Source organism: Taeniopygia guttata, chromosome 1, assembly GCF_048771995.1.
Source record: "Taeniopygia guttata chromosome 1, bTaeGut7.mat, whole genome shotgun sequence".
NCBI lineage: Eukaryota > Metazoa > Chordata > Aves > Passeriformes > Estrildidae > Taeniopygia > Taeniopygia guttata.
The window spans coordinates 61,172,622-61,194,776 of record NC_133024.1 but is presented as its reverse complement, the minus strand read 5'-3'; the positions used below and the strand labels follow the sequence as shown (position 1 = coordinate 61,194,776).

Here is a 22,155-nt window from a genome sequence, read left to right as displayed (position 1 = left end):
CATTAGGAAGAGCATTGCCAGCAGGACAAAGGAGGTGATCCTGCCCATCTACTCAGCCCTGCTGAGGCCACATCTGGGGTGCTGGGTCCAGTTCTGGGCTCCTCAGCACAAGAGACACACGGAGCTCCTGGAGCAGGTCCAGTGAAGAGCTACAGAGATGAATAAGGGATTGGTGCATCTCTTCTGTGTTGAAAGGCTGAGGGAGCTGGCCCTGTTTGGCCTTGAGAAGAAATGACTGAGACATCTCATCAGTGTCTATGAGTAAGTGAAGAGAGGGTGCCAAGAGGATGGATCCAGGCTCTGCTTGGTGGTGCTGAGCAATAGAACAAGAGGCAATGGGCAGAAACTGATGCACAGGAAGCTCCACCTGAACATGACAAAAGAATTCTTTACTGTGTGAGTGACCATACACTGGAACAGTTTACCTGAAGAGAAGACTGTGGAGTCTCCCTTACTGGAGATATCAAGAACCATTTGGACACGATCCTGTGCCATGTGCAGTCAGCTCGCCCTGCTTGAGCAGGGAGGTCGGACCAGATATGCCACTGTAGTGCCTTCCAACCTGACCTGTTCTGCGATTCTGTGTGCACAGACAGTATCGTTAGGCCCTCGGCTCTCCCGCCGGCGTCGAGCTGGAGCCCCGCGGCCGGGCCGCCGCTGCACGTGCGGAGCCGCAGCCTGCTGGCACTACACGCCCCAGAATGCCGCGCGGGGCGGGGGCGGGACCTGGGCGGGAGGGGGCGGGACCAGAGCGCGACACCGCGCCGCGATTGGACTGCGTCCGCCCGCCCTTCGCGTCACGTGCGCCCGCACCGCCCCTTCTCCGCCCCCCCGCCCCTCTCCCAGTCACTCAGCAACGGCGCGCGCGCGCGCGCCAGCGGCCCCCCCTCCCTCCCGTCTCCCCGCCCGTTTCCCCCTTGGCGCTCGTCACGGAGCGCGTCCCGCTTCCCTCCGCCCCTCGCGCGAGCCGCCGCCGGGAGCCGCCGGAGCCGCCTCGCAGGAGCCGCCATGGCCGAGAACGCCGCCGCCACCGGCCTGGAGAGCCACCGCATCAAGAGCTTCAAGAACAAGGGCCGCGACGCGGAGGTGCGTGTGGGGCCGGCGGGGCCCTGGCCGGACCTGGCCTCCGCCAGCGGCCGGCGGAGGAGGGGCCGGGCCGGGCTGGGCCGCGCTCGCGGCGGGCGGAGGCGGCGGGGGGAACGCCTGAGGGGGGTTTTTTCTTCGCCGTCATGCGGGCGGGCGCGGCCGGCGGGGGGCGGAGGCGGCGGCGGGGGAAGGGTTGGCGCGGCCGGGCCGCCCGCGGGCCCCTCTGCTGCCCGCCCGGCCCGCCGGGCCCCGAGCAGGGCCGGCGGGATGCGGCGCCTTCTCTTCCCGCCGCGCTCCCCGCTCCATCCCGGTGGCCTCCCCGTCTCGCCGCCTTCCCCTGCCCGGCGCTCGGATGGGGCCTCGGACAATGGTGCCGGCCGCCTTTTGTGCCGCCCCCCCCGGGGCGGTGGCGGCCCTTCCGCCGGAGCTCGGGGCTGCCCTGCCCTCGGCCCGCGGTGCCGCTGCCGCGCACGGAGGCCCCTGCCGGTGCCGGGGACCGCTCCCACGCTCTGGTGAGCCTGGTTACGGTGTGCTGCGCTGGCCCGTTTTGTTTCTTGTCCTACCGTGATCAACCCCTTTTTTCTTTTCAGTTTTTATACTTTATTTTCAAATGCTGGTAGGCACATCAGTAATGGTTTCCTGGGCATCTGCGTCTAAATGGGGAAGGAGTGCAGTACTCGGTAAGGCTAATGGGGTAGTAGCTTACTCCCCCGGATTTGAGAGTTCCAGGGTTATTGGGAGCTTAGTCCCTTAGAGGGGTTCCAGAGGTCTTCGAATCTGCGTGTCATTATCGGACACATCTTCATTTCTACTCGCAGCTGAAAGAGGAAATCCCAAATCTCGTATTTAAGTTTCTGTAATAGGAAAGGAAGGGGGAGGGAGCTCTGAAATCAGGCTAGAATTGAAATCGGCTTAGGATTCGCTGGAGTGAAAACCTAAATATGTGTCAGATTACTTTGACTTCACCTGAGGGTGTTTTCCATGGTTCTGTTGATTTTATCACTTCACTCTGTAATCAGTAGACTGTAATTTCAGTGCTCTGAAAGCACATTCTGTATTTTAGCAGAATTCACACTTCTGCTGCTATTGTTTGGGTGGAGACAATTTTATGCAGGTCAGGCTTAGCAGCAGCAGTGTCTTTAAGATGACATTCACAGTATAAAGCAATCTTTAATTTTTATTTAAGTCTGCAGTGGTGAATCTTTCTTACAGAAAACCTTGCATGTAAAGAGTATGATAACTTCCAACACTTCTGGCTATCATTAGTAAACGTTAGAAAGTAACTAAAAATGGCCCATCCTTCTGTTTAGCAGTAGCTTCTCAGGGTAAGGAGGGGGCGTGGTACATTTCTTTTTCCTCTTCTCATCCAGTGAGGCTCTTCCTGCTGCTCCTCATTCATTTTGTCCTTGTCTCATCCCTCCGTATTGGTTACTGGCTTTGTTGCTGCTTTCTCAGTAACTGGCCTGAATCCATCAGAGCTCTAAACAGGGAAAGGTTAGGTATGTTCATGCCTAGTGTGAGCTGATCTGTCATCCACGCTTGCTTATATTATAGCATGCTCAAGACGAGGGGAATTAAATATCTGCCTCCATGGGGAGGAAGGAGAGAATGGACTGCCTAAGCTTTGCTGAGATTACTTCTGCCAGACCAGCTAAGGTAGCTTAGCTCTCATTTCCCCCTGAAGAGGAGTTATTATTTTGGAGTAGTGTATTTGCTGTTACGGAGAAGTATATCCCAGCCTTCCAGTGTGCTGACTGATTTCCTTTCTGTGGCTGTGCCTAAGACTGGTGCAGAGCTCCAATAATGGTAATGTAGTTAAAGCTGTCATATCTGCTTTTGAAAAGGGTTAAAATCTAGGTAACATATTTCTTTTGCACTAACAAGTAGATAAAATGCAGGGGTGTTTTAAAGTTGTATACCCATGGAGATATGCTAAAATGAAATTTAGTTTCATGTAAAGGACTATTAAAGATTGGAAATGTTTCAGTGTCTTTCAGTTTAATTTGTGTTAAATGTCTGATATTTTCTACTAAACCTCCTTTTTGATTCTTTTCTGATCTGGATATTTAAAAGTTCATGTTAGAAGTACCCTTCTGGAGTAAACTTTATCTAACTCAAGCCTCTAAAAGTAAAACAATGTAAGTAAGTTTAGAGTGGAGAACGAATGAGCACAGCAGAGCTATATAATTGCCATTAGGTACTGTGCCTCTCTTGAGGAACTGGTACACAGACTGACCTGCTGATTGCGCAGATTGTCTCTATGTAGTCAAAGTATTTGTTTTCTAAATCAAATATACCTGATTCTCAACTGTCAGCAATTAAATACACTTGTTTTGCTCCCTGTACTGCAATAAAGAGTTTGACATAGAGATCCTGCCTCCACTTTTCTCTACTCATCTTTGGACATCAGGAGGCAACAGTGCTTTCATTGGCATTGATCTACATCTTCTTATTTTGTCAAATTCCACCAGAGAGAAATGAAGTATTTAGAATGATGACATGATAAATCATGATCTGATATCTAGATTATATCCTCTGGAAAATTTAAAATATTCAAAGCTGTACCGTCTCAGCTTCAGTTTGAAAACAGTGGCTCTTGAGTCACCTTCTGCCTGGAGACAGTCATTGCCTTTGAACACATCAGGCTTGAACACATTCTTTAGTAATCTTCCTTTGACTGCTATTAAATACTTAAGAGTTGCTATTGATCCCCTCCGGGAACAGACTCTTCTGGCAGACCAAAATACTTACTCCTTTAATTTGTTCTTAACTTGTATTTTATTACTGGGTTTGCTGGGACATATAATTGTCTTTGCTTTTTCTTAATGCAACTTTAAGGGAAACAAAAGATGGGTAAGTACTTTTGGATTTCGCTATGGATCCCATTGTGATTTTCTAAGAGCAAAAGAACAGATCTGTTGAGCAGAAATCAAAGGTTCTGAATCTTTGACCTGTAGAGGTTCATTCTCCTTTTTCTAGTTTCAAGTTTGGGTGGAAGTTCCATACCTCTTTGTTGTCTTCCTCTTGTAGGGCGGTAAAATTGTTGATACTGAACTGGAATTTTCATTTTGGGGTATTAATATTCAAAAAAATTATTTAGTCCTCAAAAGGGATAATAGCAGTATCAAATACCTACCACTTGGTAAGTGTTCTTCACTGAATGTGAGTTTCTGTTCGTTCTTTAATTAGTGAGATTTTTTATTTTTATAGGTACTACATGTGATTAGCAGCGGACAAAGTTAACCTCAACCTGCAGAGCTGATCAATAAGGAGCCAAGGCACTCATGGCTTCATCTGGACAAACAACTGCCAGTTCTCTCCTCACAGCCTTCTGAATTCTGTGTTCTTCTAAGATGTGAAAGAGGTTTTTGAATTGTTACAGATAAAATGAGAAGGCTTTCCTTTGTTGATTGTGGACATGAGTATTAAGTCTCAGTGATGTTTTTTTCCCTAAATGTCCAGCACTAATTATTGCAGTACAGTTGAGGCTTCACAGGACAAAATTAAACAGTTGCAATCACTTAATTTGTGACATTCACTGTAACTGTGTTTGTTTATATTGATATCTAAGCTAACTTAGATTTTAGAAAACCTAATTTGCATCTTTTGATTTTTGCAGTTCTTCAGCTTCATTCTTTGCTGAGTAACATCCTTCCTATCATTATTTACTCCTTCAATGTTTTGGATTAGAAATGTTACTTATTGTTTATTACAGTAGCAGGCACCCATTTGTTGACTCACAGTTCTGTTGTTTAAGGTGAGGGATCAAACAATCAGCCTGTTTATTTCTGTCAGGATTAGTCAGCATCCCTGTGTAAAACTGAGGAAAAAGTCTTGATAAGCAGAGGTGTTATAATTTGTAGGGATGTCTGCATGACTTGCTGGTGTTTTTTGTGTGTGATATAATGAGACTGTGTGGTCATGAAATTAGCAAAGTGCATACTAAATTAAAACTCTTATGTGCACTCATTTAAAAGAAAACCAACCAATGAGAGAAAGAAACCTAAAACCTAGAAAGAAAGCAGTTAGTGAGTTATAAACTGAATAACTTTATGTAAAAACACTTCCATGACTGGGATTAAAATTTCCTTTTTGTATACTTGTCATACCCCTAGTCATAAGTCAAAAGAAGACTAGTCCTCGATCTTCTGTTGGATAGACTGTAGGGTTATTCTTCTGTGATTTGTTGAGGGCTGTTTGCCAAAAGGAAATGTAGCCACTTGTTGGAACTCAAAATGTCCCTCAGATATTTTTGGAGGTTCCAGGCCTTGGTCAGAAGCATTTTAGACCCTGGCAAGCAGCTGGAAACAGCTGTGATTTTGAGTTTGAGCCATGGAATGAGTTACCAACTTTGAAGGTGGAACAAGCAGTCACAAAGGGTTAGATGGTATAGTAAAAGTAGTTACAAATTAGAGGGGAAAATTTTTTAGTATTGTACAGGGGGGTTTTAGCACCTGTACAGGGGGGGTTTACTTTGTACAGGGGGGTCAGAAGTTCTAAGATGGAGGAAAGTGGGCCTGATCCTGTTCTTCCTCCTTCTTCTTCCTTGCCTCCATGTTCTTGGTGATGCTGGCACTCATGGATTGGTTTAAAGTAGAAAAGCACATTGTAACATAGATAGTTGGTATTGGGGAAAATCTGTAAACATATAATATGTAATATATCATATAAAAGATAGCAGCAGCCCTGGGCGGGGGGAGGGAAGAAGAAGACACCGGACAGTGAGGGTGTCAGGGGTGTGTGTGTCTCTGCCTGGGCCGCTGACCAAACAGCCGCAGCGGGCGAAGACAATCTTTTAGATAACCAGCAATAAACTGCCTTGAGACTGAGCAACAAGAGGCTGCGGAGTTTTTCTTTGGAAGCACGGGTTGGAGGAGAGACTTTACCACCACATGAGGCCCCTTAACCAAGCCCAGGGTTCTCACAGCCACTCTGTCATCTTTCACTGTACTCCTGCTATATTTGATTTTTAGTTTCTGAAGTCCTGGTCACTGCTGTCTTTTTCCCACTTACAGGCAGTTGTGTGATCTTTAAGTCTGTATCACCTTTGGGATCAGGAACTTTGATGGATACATTTTCATTCTGTACTTTGAGCATTCTTACCCCAAATGAGGCAGAGAAAAAAAGTGGGCTTAGCCTCGATCTCAGTCATCAGCTCTGGCAGATTCAGTGTATTTACTGCTCCTGTGTTGCTAACAGTGAGGATCTAGTTTCTGAGGATGCTTGAACTCAGTCCCATTTTTCAGTCATTCTGCCATCAATTTTTTGTGAGCAAAGGAACATTGTTCTGGGGAGGCCAAATCTCTGCAGTATCTGGGCATCTGGAATTAGGCTGGCTTAAAGCCGTGTTCCTAAGTGTCACAGCCTTTTTGCAGTGGAGGTTCCATACCTGCACACTGTTAGCAAATGAGTGGACATGGCTACCAGCTCAGTTCTGGGTGCTGTTCTGTGCACTAAGTAAAGTTTTTGCTGTCTCCTCGTATTCCCCTCCAAGGCTTCATGAAACAGATAAGTGTTGTAGCAGACCCAGAAATCTTGTTACTCCTAGCAACTTTGTACCAGTGCATTTTTTTCCAATATTTCACAGTACAGATTGGTCAGCTCTCTGCATTTCACTTAGGCACAGGAGAGAGGATACCAGGAGGGAGTAGGGATTTAACAGCTGGTTTTGGTGGGTTTAAGGTAGTCTGGACCTGCTGTAAGGTTCACTGACTTGTTGAGTCTCAGTAGGTAAAGTGACAACACAGGTGGCAGGTAACTTCCTGTTGGGAGCATACAAGATCCAGTACTCTCATGCGGAGTTGTTTTTTAACTCCAGCTGCTTCTTTATTACCCTTTAAACCCAGTATATATACTCTTGGGAGAATACAAGTGTACATGTTTGTACCTCGGAAAGAAGTACATGGGTAAGAAGTAAGGTACAGATGTGGGAAGCCTCTTTGGTTGCTATTGCTGCAGAATTTTCTAAGCTTTAGTGTACAAGTAAATGGTTGAACATTGTGAAATGTTTGTGACTCTTGGCAGAAAGCAAACACCTAATAAGTCTATTTAGATATACTGTGTAGTGTTTTCCGTGAGGTTCAAAATCACTTGAATACATTGCATTTTAAAAGATTTAAATACACACATATATTAGGAAATCACTGTTTATTTCCAAAATACCTGTGGAGAATGCGGTTTGGAGATGGTATCTTGTGATGAACATAATCTTCATAAGCTGATTGGGATCTGTGCTTGCTGTATTGAGGCCCAATTATTGCTGTTTGGTGTTGTGATATACCAAGCCTCTCGTAATCTTCCTGTAATTACAGAATTTGATTTTCTTCATTCTTGTGTATTTCTAACACTATAGCAGTGGCACTAGTATCTCTAAAGCTTCTGTTGTGAAAGGATTGATTTTTAATTTGTAGAATATTGAAATCTGGTCACAGCTGGTAGCAATGTAACAGTCAGACTAGTTTTAAGGGCTCTTTAACTACTTTTTGCATAAGTTCTTTGAGGCTTTTATAATTGTATAGTTCCAGCACATATCTAAGCAGAATGTTTTGTCATTTCAAACTGCATTATATGAAAAGACAGGAATTAGGAAGATGCAGCAGCTACAAATAACTGGATCAGATTTGTGTTTGTTGTAGAGTTAAAAGTGGAATGAGGCATCTAATTTATAACAGGCTAGAGGCGGCAATGAACTAGTAGATAATGGGTTGTGTCATCAAGTAATAAAGACAAATTATCAACTGACCTGATTTGAAAAAGAAGTCCAAAACCTGTATCTTTTCCAATAATGGAGTCTGTCAGTTGTTTCCAAAATACCTGCTGTGGGAAACTCTGATACTGAATTGACATTCCTGCTTACTAATATAATACCAGAAACAGAGTTTTGTATTCCATTTCACAAAATTTGATGTGGGTAATCAAAAGCACTGGTATCTTCCAGAGTCAGTCCTTCATCAGAACTGTCTGTGCCTTGGAGTGAACTCATGAAGAACCAAAGCTCTTCATGTTTCTTTAATTTTCTGCTCCCTTAGCTTCCTGAGCCAGCCCTTCACATCTGGAGAAGACCAGTGATGGCTCAAAGAGGTCAGTGTGAAGGGGAGAAGGAATATCTTGTCTAGTGGTATTTAACTGTTGGATTGTTATCCCTTCACAGTCAGATTAACACCATTAAATCTGCTGGGGAGGCTCCTCTGGGTCACCTGACACTTGTCTCCTTTCTCAGGCTAAGCAAATGTTGCAGTCGGCTTTGAACTTGATTTTGTGTGTATTTAAAAAGTACAGCAAGTACAAAATAGGAATATATAATGCACTAGTGTCTGCAGAACAGGAGACAAATTTTTATCTTCTTCATTCAAACACCTGTTACTGAATTACTAATTTCCCTCATACTCTGTCATGTCTTGTCAGCTGAGGACCTCTTCTTGAGCATTTTTAACCTTTGTTACTGTCAGATTCAGTAACAGGTGGACTTTGGAGGTGGTGATAGAAGAAGTGATTCTCAAAATCAGTTTGGAGAAACAGCTTCCTTTCAAGACTTGCGTTAATGGAGATGTGTTTTATTGAGTGTTCAAGCCCCACTGCAAACTTGCTGATGTGGGACATAGGGCTCATCTGTACTAGGAGAAGAAGGTGGTCAGTCGCATGGGGTGCTAGTGTGGCTTGTGCCCAGGTTTTCTGAGGTGCAGTAGGAGATTCCTGACCAGGTAGAGTGTCAGATTTCAGGTTTTGAGTGTTCTAGCAGTTCTTAGAGTGCCAGTCCTTGCCTTTTCTTGATCAGCTATAATGTAAGTCAGAAGGTTGATGAAATTCTGCAGAGAGATTGTGTTGTTGTGTCTTCCCGACGTAACTGAAGTCACCCTAACCAGCAAATACTTTTTGTATGCAGCTTTTTGGCATCACGGCCTCTCACTTCTTTCTGTGCACTTGTAATATTAGGTGCAAAATCAGTGGTAGTGATTTCTCTGCAATAAAAATTTGACTTTCAGCCAGATACAGAAGGCTTTCCACATCAGGAGAGAGCCCTGCTGCAATTCATCAGGATCCTGTTAACCACTGTTTGCCAGGTGTGCACTAAGCATCTGTAGTGTTCATAGCACTGATCAAACACCACTGAGGAGCAACCTTCCAGACGAGAAGAGGCATTAAAGGACCACTGACATGTGCAATCAGTGTGACAGCATCTTTTTTTTAAATGGAAGAATGTATAAATTGGAATTTTAAGAACTGAAGGAATCCTCAAGGAGAGCAGTATGATACCCAAAATGTTCAAGTAATGTAATATCACATTAAAAAGTGAGGTAGAAGCATCTAGTATTCAGGATACTGAAATTATTAAATCCAAAGGGCAGCTGACAAGGTTCATAAGATTGTGGGATGTTGCCAGACTGTATTTTCTAATTCCTAGTGCTCTATCTTCTTCTTGCGTTGTCAGCTGGGTTTGTTGTTTTCTCTTGCATCTTGAGCAGAATGATCTCTTCATAGATTTAATTAGGCAGCTAGCACATGTTTAATTTTTTTTTTGCCTTTTGATTATATCTTTCAAAAAACAGCGACGAAGATCTGAATTCATTTGAGCCATGTAATATCATACCAAAAAGGTCTGCTGTAGTTGAATATAGCCTAGCTCTCTAGGGACTTGATTTATTGTTTGTTTTTTTTTCATGGCACCCTGTGAATGTATGCAAATTGCAATTATTTCCCCATTTTATAGATGGAATTACAAAGCTTTTTTCCCCTACTTCACCAGGAGGTGTTTATAAATATATCATGCATTCATAGAATGATCATCTGAGGTAGTTTGGTATTACAGTTGAAGACTGTTTAAGTGTCCGAAAAGGGAGTGTCTTTATTCAAACACAGATTGCTCAAGAAGATACCTGGCTAGTATTTAGCCTTGTATGATTTTTTTTACTTTCTAAGGGAAACTAGTATAAATATTTGACATGCTTAAGAATCTCTGGTCTTTCAGTGTTTGCCCCTGAAATCTGTGAAGCCTTTCTGACCAAACACTTAATTTTGTAATTAATTTCTTGAAAGTGGTTATCTACAATTTCATATAAGTTTTTATATTTGAAAGTATTTAAATCTTCATGTTGATCTGAAGATCAAACTTTGAGTCAGTTGTTTGCACCTAGTTACCATGAAAGGTCCTAATCTTACGTTGCTGCTTTGATGTCCTGTACACAAGTGAGTATGAGATTTTGTGTGTGAAATGTATCATTAGGTGGTAGGTTTGGTTTCTGGTAACATCTATTAGTAAAAAAATGAAACTGTACCCGAGTTGGTCTTTTAGACTCTTCTTCAGACTCTTCTACTGGAGTGTGGAGGGAAAAAGGGCTTCCTTGTCTTTTGTGCAGGCAGTCAGGTTTTTCCATTTGACTAGACAGGTCTGCTGCTTTCCTTGCTCAAAAGGGATGGGAGGGATGCTTGCTTAGAAACAGGATAGAAGGGGTGTAATGTCTTAGGCAAGACTAAGGAGTTGCGTAGGTATTTCATTTGTTCTCCCTCAAGGACAGGTTAAGATTCTCTTTCCAGGAAACTCTAAAGCATTTACTGTGCTGCTCATATAATGCTTTTTCTCTTTAAGTTAGGTCTTACAAGCTCTCAGAGATAAGCATTATACTCTTGATAGCTCAGCTACCTCAGGTGGCATAAAAGAAGATTGTTCTTGTGACAGTGTTGGAAACAAAAAGTTTTAATAAAAGGCAAAATAAAAAAGCTCTTTACAGAGAAAAACTGAGCTAGGGTAAGAGGTTCTCGCTCTTGCTAAAACACTTCATAAAAGCGATTACTTCTTTTGTTCTTTTTCTAGTGAATTTCTTAGGTGGGACTTTTTGGCTTTTGTCCAGTTAGCTATCCTTAAGTTTGAGGTGAAGTCTCTTAAGGTCCTATGAGGTGTCTTTTAACCTGTTTACTCCATCAACAAAAGATACATTCCTACACTCATGCAATAAAGCTAAATAACTAATTACCTTTTCAGAAGTTTGTGTACTGGCAAAAGCATATTCCTGTAACATAAAAGTACCAAATCTCAAATGCTTGTACGTATTTAATGCGTCAAGAAGTCTTAATCTGTTGCCACATTATATCGCAGTACAAGCTGGCTTGTACTGGGCGTTAATCTACTTATAAATAAGAAACCCAGCCCAGTTCCATAAACTAGCCTCTGGGTTGATACAAGGGCTCCACCCAATCATCCTTTCTAAGCTGCAAGCATATCACTGGTCCAGGATCTGGGGGGCATAAAGATGAGATCAACGAGCTGTCTAGACCAGGGAGTTTTGAATTGCCTATAAAAGAGAGCTTGGAACAATAAAACACGTTGTTTGCTGATGACTGACTGGTGTTTTGTCAAGTGTCCTGTCTCTGATGCCTGACCCTATGGTAACATTAATTTTCTAGCTTTCAAAAGTATGGATAGGAATCACTTGTAATTAGACTATCTTGGTTTCCACTCTTCTTGGTGTTTATTTGGTGTATTACAGTATTCAGATAAGGCAGAGCTGGCATCTTTGTGAAAGTCATTGTGTTCTTCTCTTTCCAAAAAATACAGTAGGAGAAGAAAAACTCGATGCAGGTATCCATGAGTTTCTTTTGGGCTGCAGCATAAATGACCAAACGCCACAGTTACGTTTTTCAAGGTAGACCATGTGTCAAAATGGAGATGGCAAGTGACTGCATTACCACTACTTTCTGTGACATTCTGTGGAGAGATTCCTCATCCATTTAGGACCACCAGTCTAAAGTAGTACTTGGAATTAGTTGGTGATCCTTGCTGCCTACCTGTTGGTTTGTGCAGACCAGCTGTTGCCCAGTGGTGAGTTTATCTTGGGATGCTGATGAATTAACCTGGAAACTTGATTTTCTCTTCAGGTGGTGCCCAAATGGGTGCATTGTGGTCTTTGGTCTGATGTCAGTAAAGCTGTGATTAACAGTGTTAAGATCTACATCTAAATGGAAGTCCTGTAAAACTTCTAACAGGATATACTGTCCTTGATTCACACAACAGTATTATTTGGAAATGGACTAGATTTTGTATTCCTTCTTTGAGTTTTGATGTTGAATAGAGAATTCCAGCTCTTTTATTTTATATCAAACCAGGTGATATAGAATAACCTGGCCATTGTATTCCAGTATCGGTGCAATTTGTGTTGAATGCAGCCAACCTGCTTCGATTCCAGTCTGCTGAGGGTTGCTTGATAGGTTTATACTTGTAAACTGGGTAATTGGCATTTGGGAATGAAAACAGGAGTGCTCACTTCTTTGCTGGTAGTAGGTCAGTATGGAGGTTGAACAGTTGCAGAGAGGATATCAGGACCTCGAAGAATATCCTTACAAGAGAGCTGGTAAGAAATAAATGTAGCAATTGCTTTTGGAGCAGTAGAAGCAGACAATATGGATGGGCAGCTCTGTCTGCTTCCACATGGCTTTCAGGTGGGTCAGCATCATGAGCGGTAATAATTGGAGGTTTGTGGCTTTCCATATTGACCTGAGAATCTGACTTCAGTGAGTCACTACCCACCACTGACTAAAAGAGTTACAGAAGATCTATCATTCATCCAGTTTGCTGAGACTAGCCAGATTCAGATGCTTGAATTATCTTGCCACAGATTAGTTAACAGAAGGCAGGTGGGCTTAATTTCAGGGGCCCCAAATTGGGGGTTAAAAAAAAAAAAGTGTGGCAGCTCCAACTGCAAGAGCTAGTTTTCTTTTAGTGGCCTTTATTAACCCTGAGGAACATAGGTCCCAGACAAGTCATGGTATAAGATACAGTAGCATAAATACTGCACTCTGCTCTTAATGTACCTAGTACTGTTAAATGTTACAAGCCAAAAGGAAGCTTTAAAATATTATGGTCCTGCAATACACAGGGAATCTCAACTAAGTTTTAATACCTTCTGCAAAATAATAGAATGTTTACCTAAAAGAGGAGCAAACAGCTTTTGGGTCAAATAGTAATCAGATGAAATAAAACTGTCTTGGAGTATCAGATCAAGGTACAGACACATTTTAAGTTTTTTTGGCTGCTTTGGCTGCTTTGCTTTTTGGCTGTGGAATCCATGCCCCCTGCCTGAATTTTTAACTGGGTCAGCATAATTTAATGTGGAGGTGTGATAACAGAGCTGGAAGTGTACTTGTTCTAACTTTGTAGTCTTGTACAACTGGGAAAAAATACCTTTTTTTTTTTTTTCCTTAGAAGGACAATTTCGGGTTTTATATAGGAGCACTTGGTAATTAGGTAAGTCTCAAAATTGGGCTTGGGGAAGAAGAGTCTGCCTAGAATAGACACTTGTTGGGGGAAGGAAGATGGCTAATAATCCATGATGCTTGTGAGTAAGGGAATAAACCTAGCTAGAAGGGTTAATTTGGTCTAAACTGGTGGTTTACTTTGGCATGGATGTCAAGTCTTTCTGTATGTCCAAAAGGACTAGATGGGATGGGTTGTCCAGAGCATCATTGTTTTTAATTCCTCCAGCTGTGATTAAGTAGTTGTGTTCAGATCATCATGATAAAGTCCCAGAATTCTTCCCTCATGTACTGTGAGATACTTGCAATCCTTGGAGTAAGGGATATGCACTTTGAAAGTATGAACAGGTAAAACAGCCATGTCACCTCCTGTCAGTGTTCTTAGTCTTTGTTTTTATCTGAAGCCAGCTGTTATCAGAACAAGTAGAATATCATCAGTTTAAGCCTCAGCTTTACACGTACTAATTATATGCCTATGCAAATTAGGAATATTTAGCTTCTGATGTTAACCAAAGATAGGCAGCTGACAATCATCTCATCAATTGTATACAAACAGGCATTTTGTTTAGGTTTTTTTCTGCCCCAAAGCAGCCTGGCTCCTGAGGCTTCTGCATTTTCAGGTGCATTGCCATATTTCATACTTTTGAAGCGGTGTCAGGGAAGGAATAGGGAAAAAAGGCCAGTAAAGCAATTTCTAGGAAAGATCAGTGTTTACTTCATCTATACAAACATCACCTTTTACTGTCTTGCACCCGCACCTATGTTGTGAAGTATAAAAATTGTACTCAAGGGTATTCTCGTATGCAAGAGAGAAGGCATTTGTTAAATTCAGTCTGGCTGTTGGAACTGGGCCAGATTTTTTTTCAGTTAGACAGGTGGAAGTAGTCTAGAATTGACTTGCAAATGCTAAGCTAGCTGGGCTCCCTGTATGTTTTATCAAGCTGCTTTACTAACTCAGCTATGTGTTCGAGGTAGCTCTTTCCTCTAAGCATGTAACTTCAGATTTTCTGAGACCTGTTTCTGTAATGTTGAGAGACAAAAGCGGAAATAAATAACTTAATGTTGCTTGTAGATTCAGAGAAGTTAGAGTTGGTCAGTGAATTTGTTCTCTCCATTTAATAGCTGAATTTTCAAAGGAATTAAATGAACATCTTACTAAAGTTCCAAGAAACATAACTTGTGTATCCACAGGATAGCCAAAGCTGACACTGGGCTGTGGTGTTCGTCTTAATGCCTTGAGAGGCTACTTAGAAGAGAGGCTAGACAGTGTTAAAGGAATAAAGTAGGTATTTATTAAAAGGGCTTCAAAGGATACCACCTTGGGCAGTGCAAGAGCCCAGCTGTGGCTCCACCCAAGATGGATGATGGGTCCAATATGTAATTGGACCAAAACTTATAAAAGTGTGAAAAGAATTTTCACACTTTCATAAGTTTTCATCCAATTACATATTGGGTTTAATTGTCCAATTACAGCTTGGGGTTATGAAGTCCCATCCTCCCAGACTGCTCTCCTCAATTCACTGTTTACGCTTTTTGGGCCTGAAGCTGCAATGGTGTCCTTGGTTCTCAGGCTGGAAAAGGATTGTTTTGTCTAACTGAACTGTGATGGGAACTTGCTATAACTTAATATGAAGTTTGGAGTTATGTACTAATGCAGTACAGAATGTGAAAAATATGAAAGCTAAAACTTAATGCATCAGTCTTGTCAAGATGATGCTGGCATTCCCACTTCCGTGGGCTAGCTCGAGGCTGATATTGCTGGCTGACCTGCAGGAGAGTAGGCAGCTAGCCGGTCGTGGGGCAGCTGGCACTATTGATGTGCTGCCTGGATAAAAACATCTGTTTCCTGCCTCTTCATTTCTGATTTGTGTACTTGCTTGCTCAAGTTGTAATGGAAGTGGTCTAACTGTGTTGATTAAAAGTTGACACTGCCAAGGTATCCCTCTTAATGAGGTGGATGCTCAGGATGTTCACGACACTGAGCTCCCTATGTTGTTACAATGGTGGATAGATTTTTAGTTGTTAAATGCTGGTTATGCTTTATTCTTCTTTCTGACACAATTGGTATAGCTAAAAGTAGTTAAAATTATTAAAATTCATACCACTTACTGTTGCAGCATTTGATTATTTTTTCTGTGCAGCAAGTCTACATTATTAAGCACCCTGTACATGAAACTTAATTTTTAATTTTGTGTAAGGATTCTGTATCCCAGCATACAAAATGAAATGTAATGACCTGACCTTCTGACTAGTTGTATCACCCACACATTTAAATAGTTTTGGATTGCTGATTTGCACTGAAACTGGCGATGAAGTTATCTTGCCAAGTGTCCAGAATTCTGTGACTCCAAAAGTTATATACTTAAGGAATTTCAAAGTGTTTATAATCAATTAAGATTGATTTTTAGATATGAAGTAGATTACTATTCTGACTACTTTGTCTAAGGTGTGGTTATTATCCTTTTGGATTAGCTTGATTTCTTTTCCTGCAGCCTTGTTTAACTGTAGTAGGGTTTGGAGTGTTGTTCCTCCCCCCACCCCCCTCCCCAGTACAACACTTTACTACAGAGGATTTTGAAAAATGTTATCTTGTTCTAATGTACAAGTACAGCTGATTGGTTTTGGGGTTCCTTGAATTTTTATTTTTTTTACTACAGAATCTATATGTGTCGCCTTTTCATGTAGTTTAATGTATTATGCAGTTAAATGTTTTTTATATTAAACAAAGATTCGAAAAGCTTGTTAGACTTACCACCATAGAATCTCAATGTTATTCAACACTTGAAAGTAATACTTTTTTCCAGAAAGGTCTGCATGGCTCCGTGGTAAGGCACCAAGTGGCAGTGTGACAGGAGTAGTATTGGCTCTTTAACACATAATGCCCACATACATCCTGTGCACCCTCATATGCAGTTTCACAAATGTTACTTGGGTGGCATGTGTGGTTTGGTGAAAGGTTTCCAAATATTTGGTCACTGAGAAGTAATTCTTTGAATTGTTGGTGGTATAGCTTATGCTGATAATTCAGAATTTCAGAGGTCATTGATTTTTGATATCAAGAGTTTGATGCAGTTTTGTGTTCTGTCATAAAAGAAGTATCAACTGAAAAATAAGGAAGACATTTCCCTTTGCCTCAGGTGGCTGAACCTGAACTTTTGAGTTTCTTGTCATTTTGTTGAGAGAGATGTCACCCTTGTTGAGAGATCTGAAATGCTGATCTGATGAGGACAGCTGTATTCTGTGTTCCTTCTGTCCATTGAGTGTGTCAAAGGCAATTTTACAGGGATGATGGCATTATTTTCCTTTTTTTTTTCCCCAAGGTCTTAAATCTCTTGTCTTTTTTCAGCTTAGCTTTTTTGTGCTTTGTATCACAGTGAAACAAAGTGCCCTTCCAGCCCTTAACACAGCAACCCTAATGTGTCCAGTGATTTTCTTCTTTGGCATATGAAATTTATTTCAGATTTGAGGGAACTAGGAATTATTTTTCCTTCAAGTAGAAGGCGATAAGGAGTGATTTTTCATAGGTAACTGTTTGTGTCTGACTTTGAAAGAATATTCAGAAATTTAGGATAGAAGTGAAACACTAATTTATCCAACAACATCTAGCAGATCTTTTGGGGGGTTTTATGCTTTATTTTATAAAATAACAAAATGCTGAGGAACTTGAAATTATAAATACTGCTCAATGTCTACTTTTGACTTGTAACAAGATTTAAAATACTTGTTGCATTACTGTGGTCATGTCAGCCTGTCAAACATAGTGGTAAATAATTGTTCCTTACATATGGTGAACCAGGGAAAAGAAATCTCTTGTTACAAAAGCCTTATGAACTTAAGTCTGCCTTGAGTCATGTATAACAATTGAGATGTAATGTTGTAGCACAGCTTGATAAGTGTTGTGTTCTTATTTGTTAATGCTGACTGGCAGTTACTAATTTTTACTGTTTGCACTTAGTGCACAGTGCATTAATACCTTGTGTTTAGGAGTGTCCTCATGGTTCAGATGCTGCAGCTGTCGTCATTTTGTGATTTGTAGGATTTTGCCTGTGCTATGTTTTCCCTGAGATTTGGAGACTTTTTGTTTATCCAGTGAAACAGTTCAGCCTTGGCTTGGGGGTTAATGTTGAGGTGTTCTGTTTCAGTGTTCCATGAAGTTACTTGTTTGAGTACATTATGTTGAGATGTGATCATAGTCAGAAGCTGTGGATGTCAAACCCTGTATTAGATCCATTGGTAACCTCTTGCTAGGCTTTATCTGGTATCTATAGACTTCAGCAGATGTCCTCCCAGCCTGGAACCTGGGAATGAATTGTAGGTTAAGTTGCAGAATAATTTTGTCTCTTCTGTTTGTCTTATCTGACCTGTATTAGCTGGGGAAAATGTTTAGCTTTTCTACTGGAGTGTAAATCCATTGTAGATACCTATCAGTTTCCTACATGCTGGGTCTTCCAGGTGTTGTAAAAATGTGTTATTCTGCTTACAGTGGTAATGGTTCATTGAAGGGAAACTAGCAGTGGTACTTAAGACTGCTTCTTTTAAATGCTATTGCATTATATGTTTGTCTCTCTGAGTCTGTGGGAAGGTGCTGATGACCTGCTGTATTTCCAAAATGGTTCATCTGAAACACAAGCTTTAAATACTTCAAAGAAATGGCAAATCAGGACAAAAAATCATCTGAATAATTTAGGTCTGTTTTTCGGGGAGTAAAATCTGGGCTTTGTCAATCTTCCTGTCATATCCTGTCCCACTCTCCCCACCTCACCCCACCACATAAGATTGGAAATTATGCCTTTTGGTCTGCAAGTTTTAAAATAAAGCTTCTAAAAGTCCAGCAAGAGTATGCAGAAAATGGTGCTATATGTATACCTGCATTTCTTGTAATTGGATGAAGTTGAAATATGTTTTAGGTGTTTCAAGGCAAGGATGACTAAATTGTGGACATTCAGAGTCTTACCATAGAGCAATCTGTCATTAGTGTATCAGCTCCAATGGTAAAGAGGAGAAGATCAAGCTGGGCAACAGTCTGGAGAAATCCTCAGTAAGAAGCATGAATAAAATTAGGTGATCAAGCCAATGTAAAGTGCATTCATGTGTTTTTCATGTACTGTAATTGCCACAATTGACAAGTATGAATTAAGCACATTGATATGCAGCAGTCATCTCATGTGTCAGGGACATGAAGTGTTGGGTTAGAAATAGTGTCAGCAGGCTTCAAACAAGGAGCACTGATCATGATCCAGCCATGGCAACCAAGTTTAACTGCCAGAATGCACCGCAGGCTCTTTGGCAATTTCAGTCCCATGTGCTTGAAGCAGGCTCTAGCCCCAACATTGTATCACTGATTCTTGGTGATCCTGATAATCCTGAAAAACTGATTTTTTTTGAAGATGTTGTGCCAGCAGGAGGCTCTGTAAGACTGGGAGCCCTTAGTTTAGTGGGGGGCACTAAACTGTTCAGTAACAGTCATTGGTTCCATAGAGTTAAAGCTGATATCCCAGTTATCAACCTATACTGTCTTTTAAAGGAGGATGGTAAAAAGAAAATGTACCAGAGCTGCTTTAAAAGAGAAAACACTCCTAGTAAGTTTAAAATTAAATACAAAAGAACAGCTAAAAGGATAAAAACCAGGTAATATGGAGATTGTCTAAAGAGTATTAGAGCTCACAAAATCTGTGGTACAGACAGCAAAAATGTTTGCAGAGGTGCTAACCTCTGTTATGAATATTTCCAAAGAGTGGTAGCTCTCTAAATGAGGAAAAGATGGGAGATTTTTGTACATTAAATGTGAAAACCGTAATGGAGTAGTGAAATATTTTGAAGACCAGCTTGAGAAAAAACAAGAAAGAGTAAAAAAATATTGAGACAGATTTGTAATAGGGTAGGATCAGACAGGCTGAAGTAATGGAAGTATGAAACAAACATAAAACCCTAGTGGAAAATCTGAGCAAATGATTTGCCCTTAGAAAAAAGCTTGGAGTCTTCCCAGTAGCGACTTTATGAATGGCTGACTCTGAGTAACTATCTTTGGTCAAAGTATTGTTAGAGAAGGTTTTAGAGTAAGTTGATGAAATGAGTAGCAATGTTTTGCCTGGGACTTCTCTGTATTTGGATTTTTTCTAAACCAGGAGTATCAAGCTGCTGAACTGTTGAACACAGCATATAGTGTTTCTTAAATCTGCCCTGCTTCCAGAAGAGTGGTAGGTGATAAGAGTTACCATTATCCTCTAAAGAACATCAGATTTAGTCTGATTTTTCTGTTCAGTATAAGTGTTCTAGAGTATTCTTGCATAGATGAATGAGTAAATTGTCATTGGGGAGCAGATCTAAGACTTCAAATTTAGTGCATACAGTATTGGATTTTGGAGAGGAAAATTCTAACGGACACTCAAGTTGACTGATTATGATAGGGTACACCTCAAAATTTAAGATAAGTAGGAATAAAAGACAAGATTTAGGGTAAGGTGGGATGGTGTTGCTAGTGAAAAGTTCAGTAAAGAGTTTTGAACACAGCATGATCAAGAAAAGGAGACTTTACAGCATTGTTTAGTTACATTTTTTTACTGAAATACAGAATTACAGAATCATAGAATGATGTGAGTGGAAAGGAGCCTTGGACATCCAGTTCCAGCCCTCCCGCCATGGGCAAGGATATCTTCCACAAGACCAGGTTGTTCAAAGCCTCATCTAACTTGGTCTCGAACAATTCCAGGGTTGGAACATGCGCAACTTTTTTGGGAAGCCTGGTGCCAGAGCCTTACCAACTCACAGTAAAGAATTCCTCCTAATACCTAGTCGAAACCTGCCCTCTTTCAGCTGAAAGCCATTCCCCCTTGTCCTATCACTCCATACTCTGGTAAAAAGTCCCTTTCCAGCTCTCTTGTATCCCACTTTAGTACTGGAAGGCAGTTGTCATGTTGAAGGAAGAAGTGTTGAAAAACTTCAGGCTGTATGGTGTCCTTAAATTTAACACAGTTATTAAGATTATTCAAATATAAAGTTCTAATAGAACAAGAAATTTGAGTGACTGGTCTTGCTAGTTGCATATGATGACTTCTTGGGTTCTTCATTTGTTCAAATGAACCTATCCAATGCCCTCCCATTCCCCAGCTATCCAGTCCCTATCATACAGAGCTGTTGGAGCAGGCTCAGATGGTCACAAGTATCAAATGATTTATCAAAATGATGAGAGGGGGATATAACATGCAGTGCTGGTGGATACTGTAGTACTGGTGTCCTCTTACAGTAATGAGGACTTAGTTTGTTTAAAGTAGTACAGTTCAACCCTGTAGATGTGAAGGGATAATGTTGTCCGTGTTTACATGAGTGAGCTGGTTAATCAAGCAGTGGGCAGGAAGACAAACCTTCCTAACTCTCAAGTGAACCCAAGGTAATGAATTTCTTGGAGAATTTAATGAATTTCATCATGGAGATGAGACAGCTTCAGGGAGATCTCATTGCAGTCTTTGAGTACCTTAAGCGAGCTTAAAAAAGGAGGGAGAGAGGGTGTTCATATGGGCAGATAGTGGGAGGACAAGGGACAATGTTTTTAAACTGAAAAGAGAGTAGGTTTAGATTAGATTTCAGGAAGCAATTCTTTACTGAGGGAGTGGTGAGGCACAGGCACAGGTTGTCCAGAGAAGTTGCTGATGCCCCATCCCTGGCAGTGCTCAAGGCCAGGCTGGATGGGGCTCTGAGCAACCTGGTCTAGTGAGTGGCAGCCCTGCCCATGGCGCTTCTGTGCAAACTGTCTGAGAACAGTGAAGCTATTGTAGTTGTCCTGTATATATTCATGGTGTGAAATCTGCTCATATTTTCTACTTATGTTTCATCTTTAGCATGTTTATTGTTTTCTCAGATGGCTGATGGGGAGTGCTGGTGTTTACTGTATACTGCTGGTCTTCACCGGTAACTTTCTTGCTCAGGGAGTTATTTGTCCTAACTCAAAAGGAACGTGATAGTGGCAGTGAAGGTCAGTAGCAAGGATAGGACATAGAAAGTATTTTAAAAGGCTAATTTTAGTTAGTGTGGGTGATCTTACTGGACTGCCAGCAGTCATTCAGTCCTCTTCTCCTTTGAATTGCATTCTGATGGTACGTCTTTTCCGCTGATAGTTGAATGAACCTAGGGAGATTGCCTTCAGTAGGCTAAAATTCTTTCTCGGTCGTCTGGTCTCTCTTATCTGAGAGGTGCAGCAGTATTGTCAGGAATGTGTTCTGAGTGTCCAGTATCTTTAAGGAGCTGAGATGCTTATGGGACAGTTTTCCTTTGTAGTGTTTAGACTGTAGATCCTAAGGAGACTCTGTACCACTGTAGTACTTTGTTTCCTTTTTCTGCAAGTCTAATTGGTCTTGTTGCATTGAGCTCAGTCATCTTCTGTCAGTCATGATTGATTTTGACCAGGGAACTGTTAAAGGTTATGTGTTTAGGTTGTGAATGTCATTATATGGGAATGTGAGATTGTCTAACCTTGATTTACTGCTGCCTATGGTCTATACATATGACTCTGGAGAGTCATTTCAGTGAAAACACCTGGAGAATCATTCTAGTGAAACTCCATGGGGAAGTTGATATTTTGTACCTTTGGGATACTTCTTGTGGTTTATGACAAAGCTATCTGTAAGGTGTATGATAAATAAAAAAAGAGAACAAACCAACCAACTAAAAAAAATCCAACCAAAACAACATCGCAAAAAACACGTGCATCCTCCTAGAAAAGATTGAGTTATAAATTATGCACAGTTTTCCATGTCTTTTGATGAATAGATTGAATGCACTTTTTTTTACCTAGAAACAGCTAATTACAAAACAGAATACTATTTTCTTGAC

General features: G+C 41.3%; 1 protein-coding gene across 2 annotated transcripts in view; it reads left to right on the top strand.

Annotated features, from left to right (window-relative positions):
* Positions 1-880: 880 nt before the first annotated feature.
* KPNA3 (karyopherin subunit alpha 3) overlaps positions 881-22,155 on the top strand; it is a 49,108-nt gene continuing 27,833 nt past the window's right edge. The window contains exon 1 of one of the 2 annotated variants that reach the window (XM_030272910.4): positions 881-1,086. In XM_030272910.4, coding sequence (XP_030128770.1) covers positions 1,009-1,086 — 78 coding nt within the window. In that variant the 5' untranslated portion in view covers positions 881-1,008. Of the gene's footprint in view, positions 1,087-1,198; positions 1,599-22,155 lie in introns of those variants that run through there. The other variant, XM_072929230.1, reaches the window with a different exon arrangement.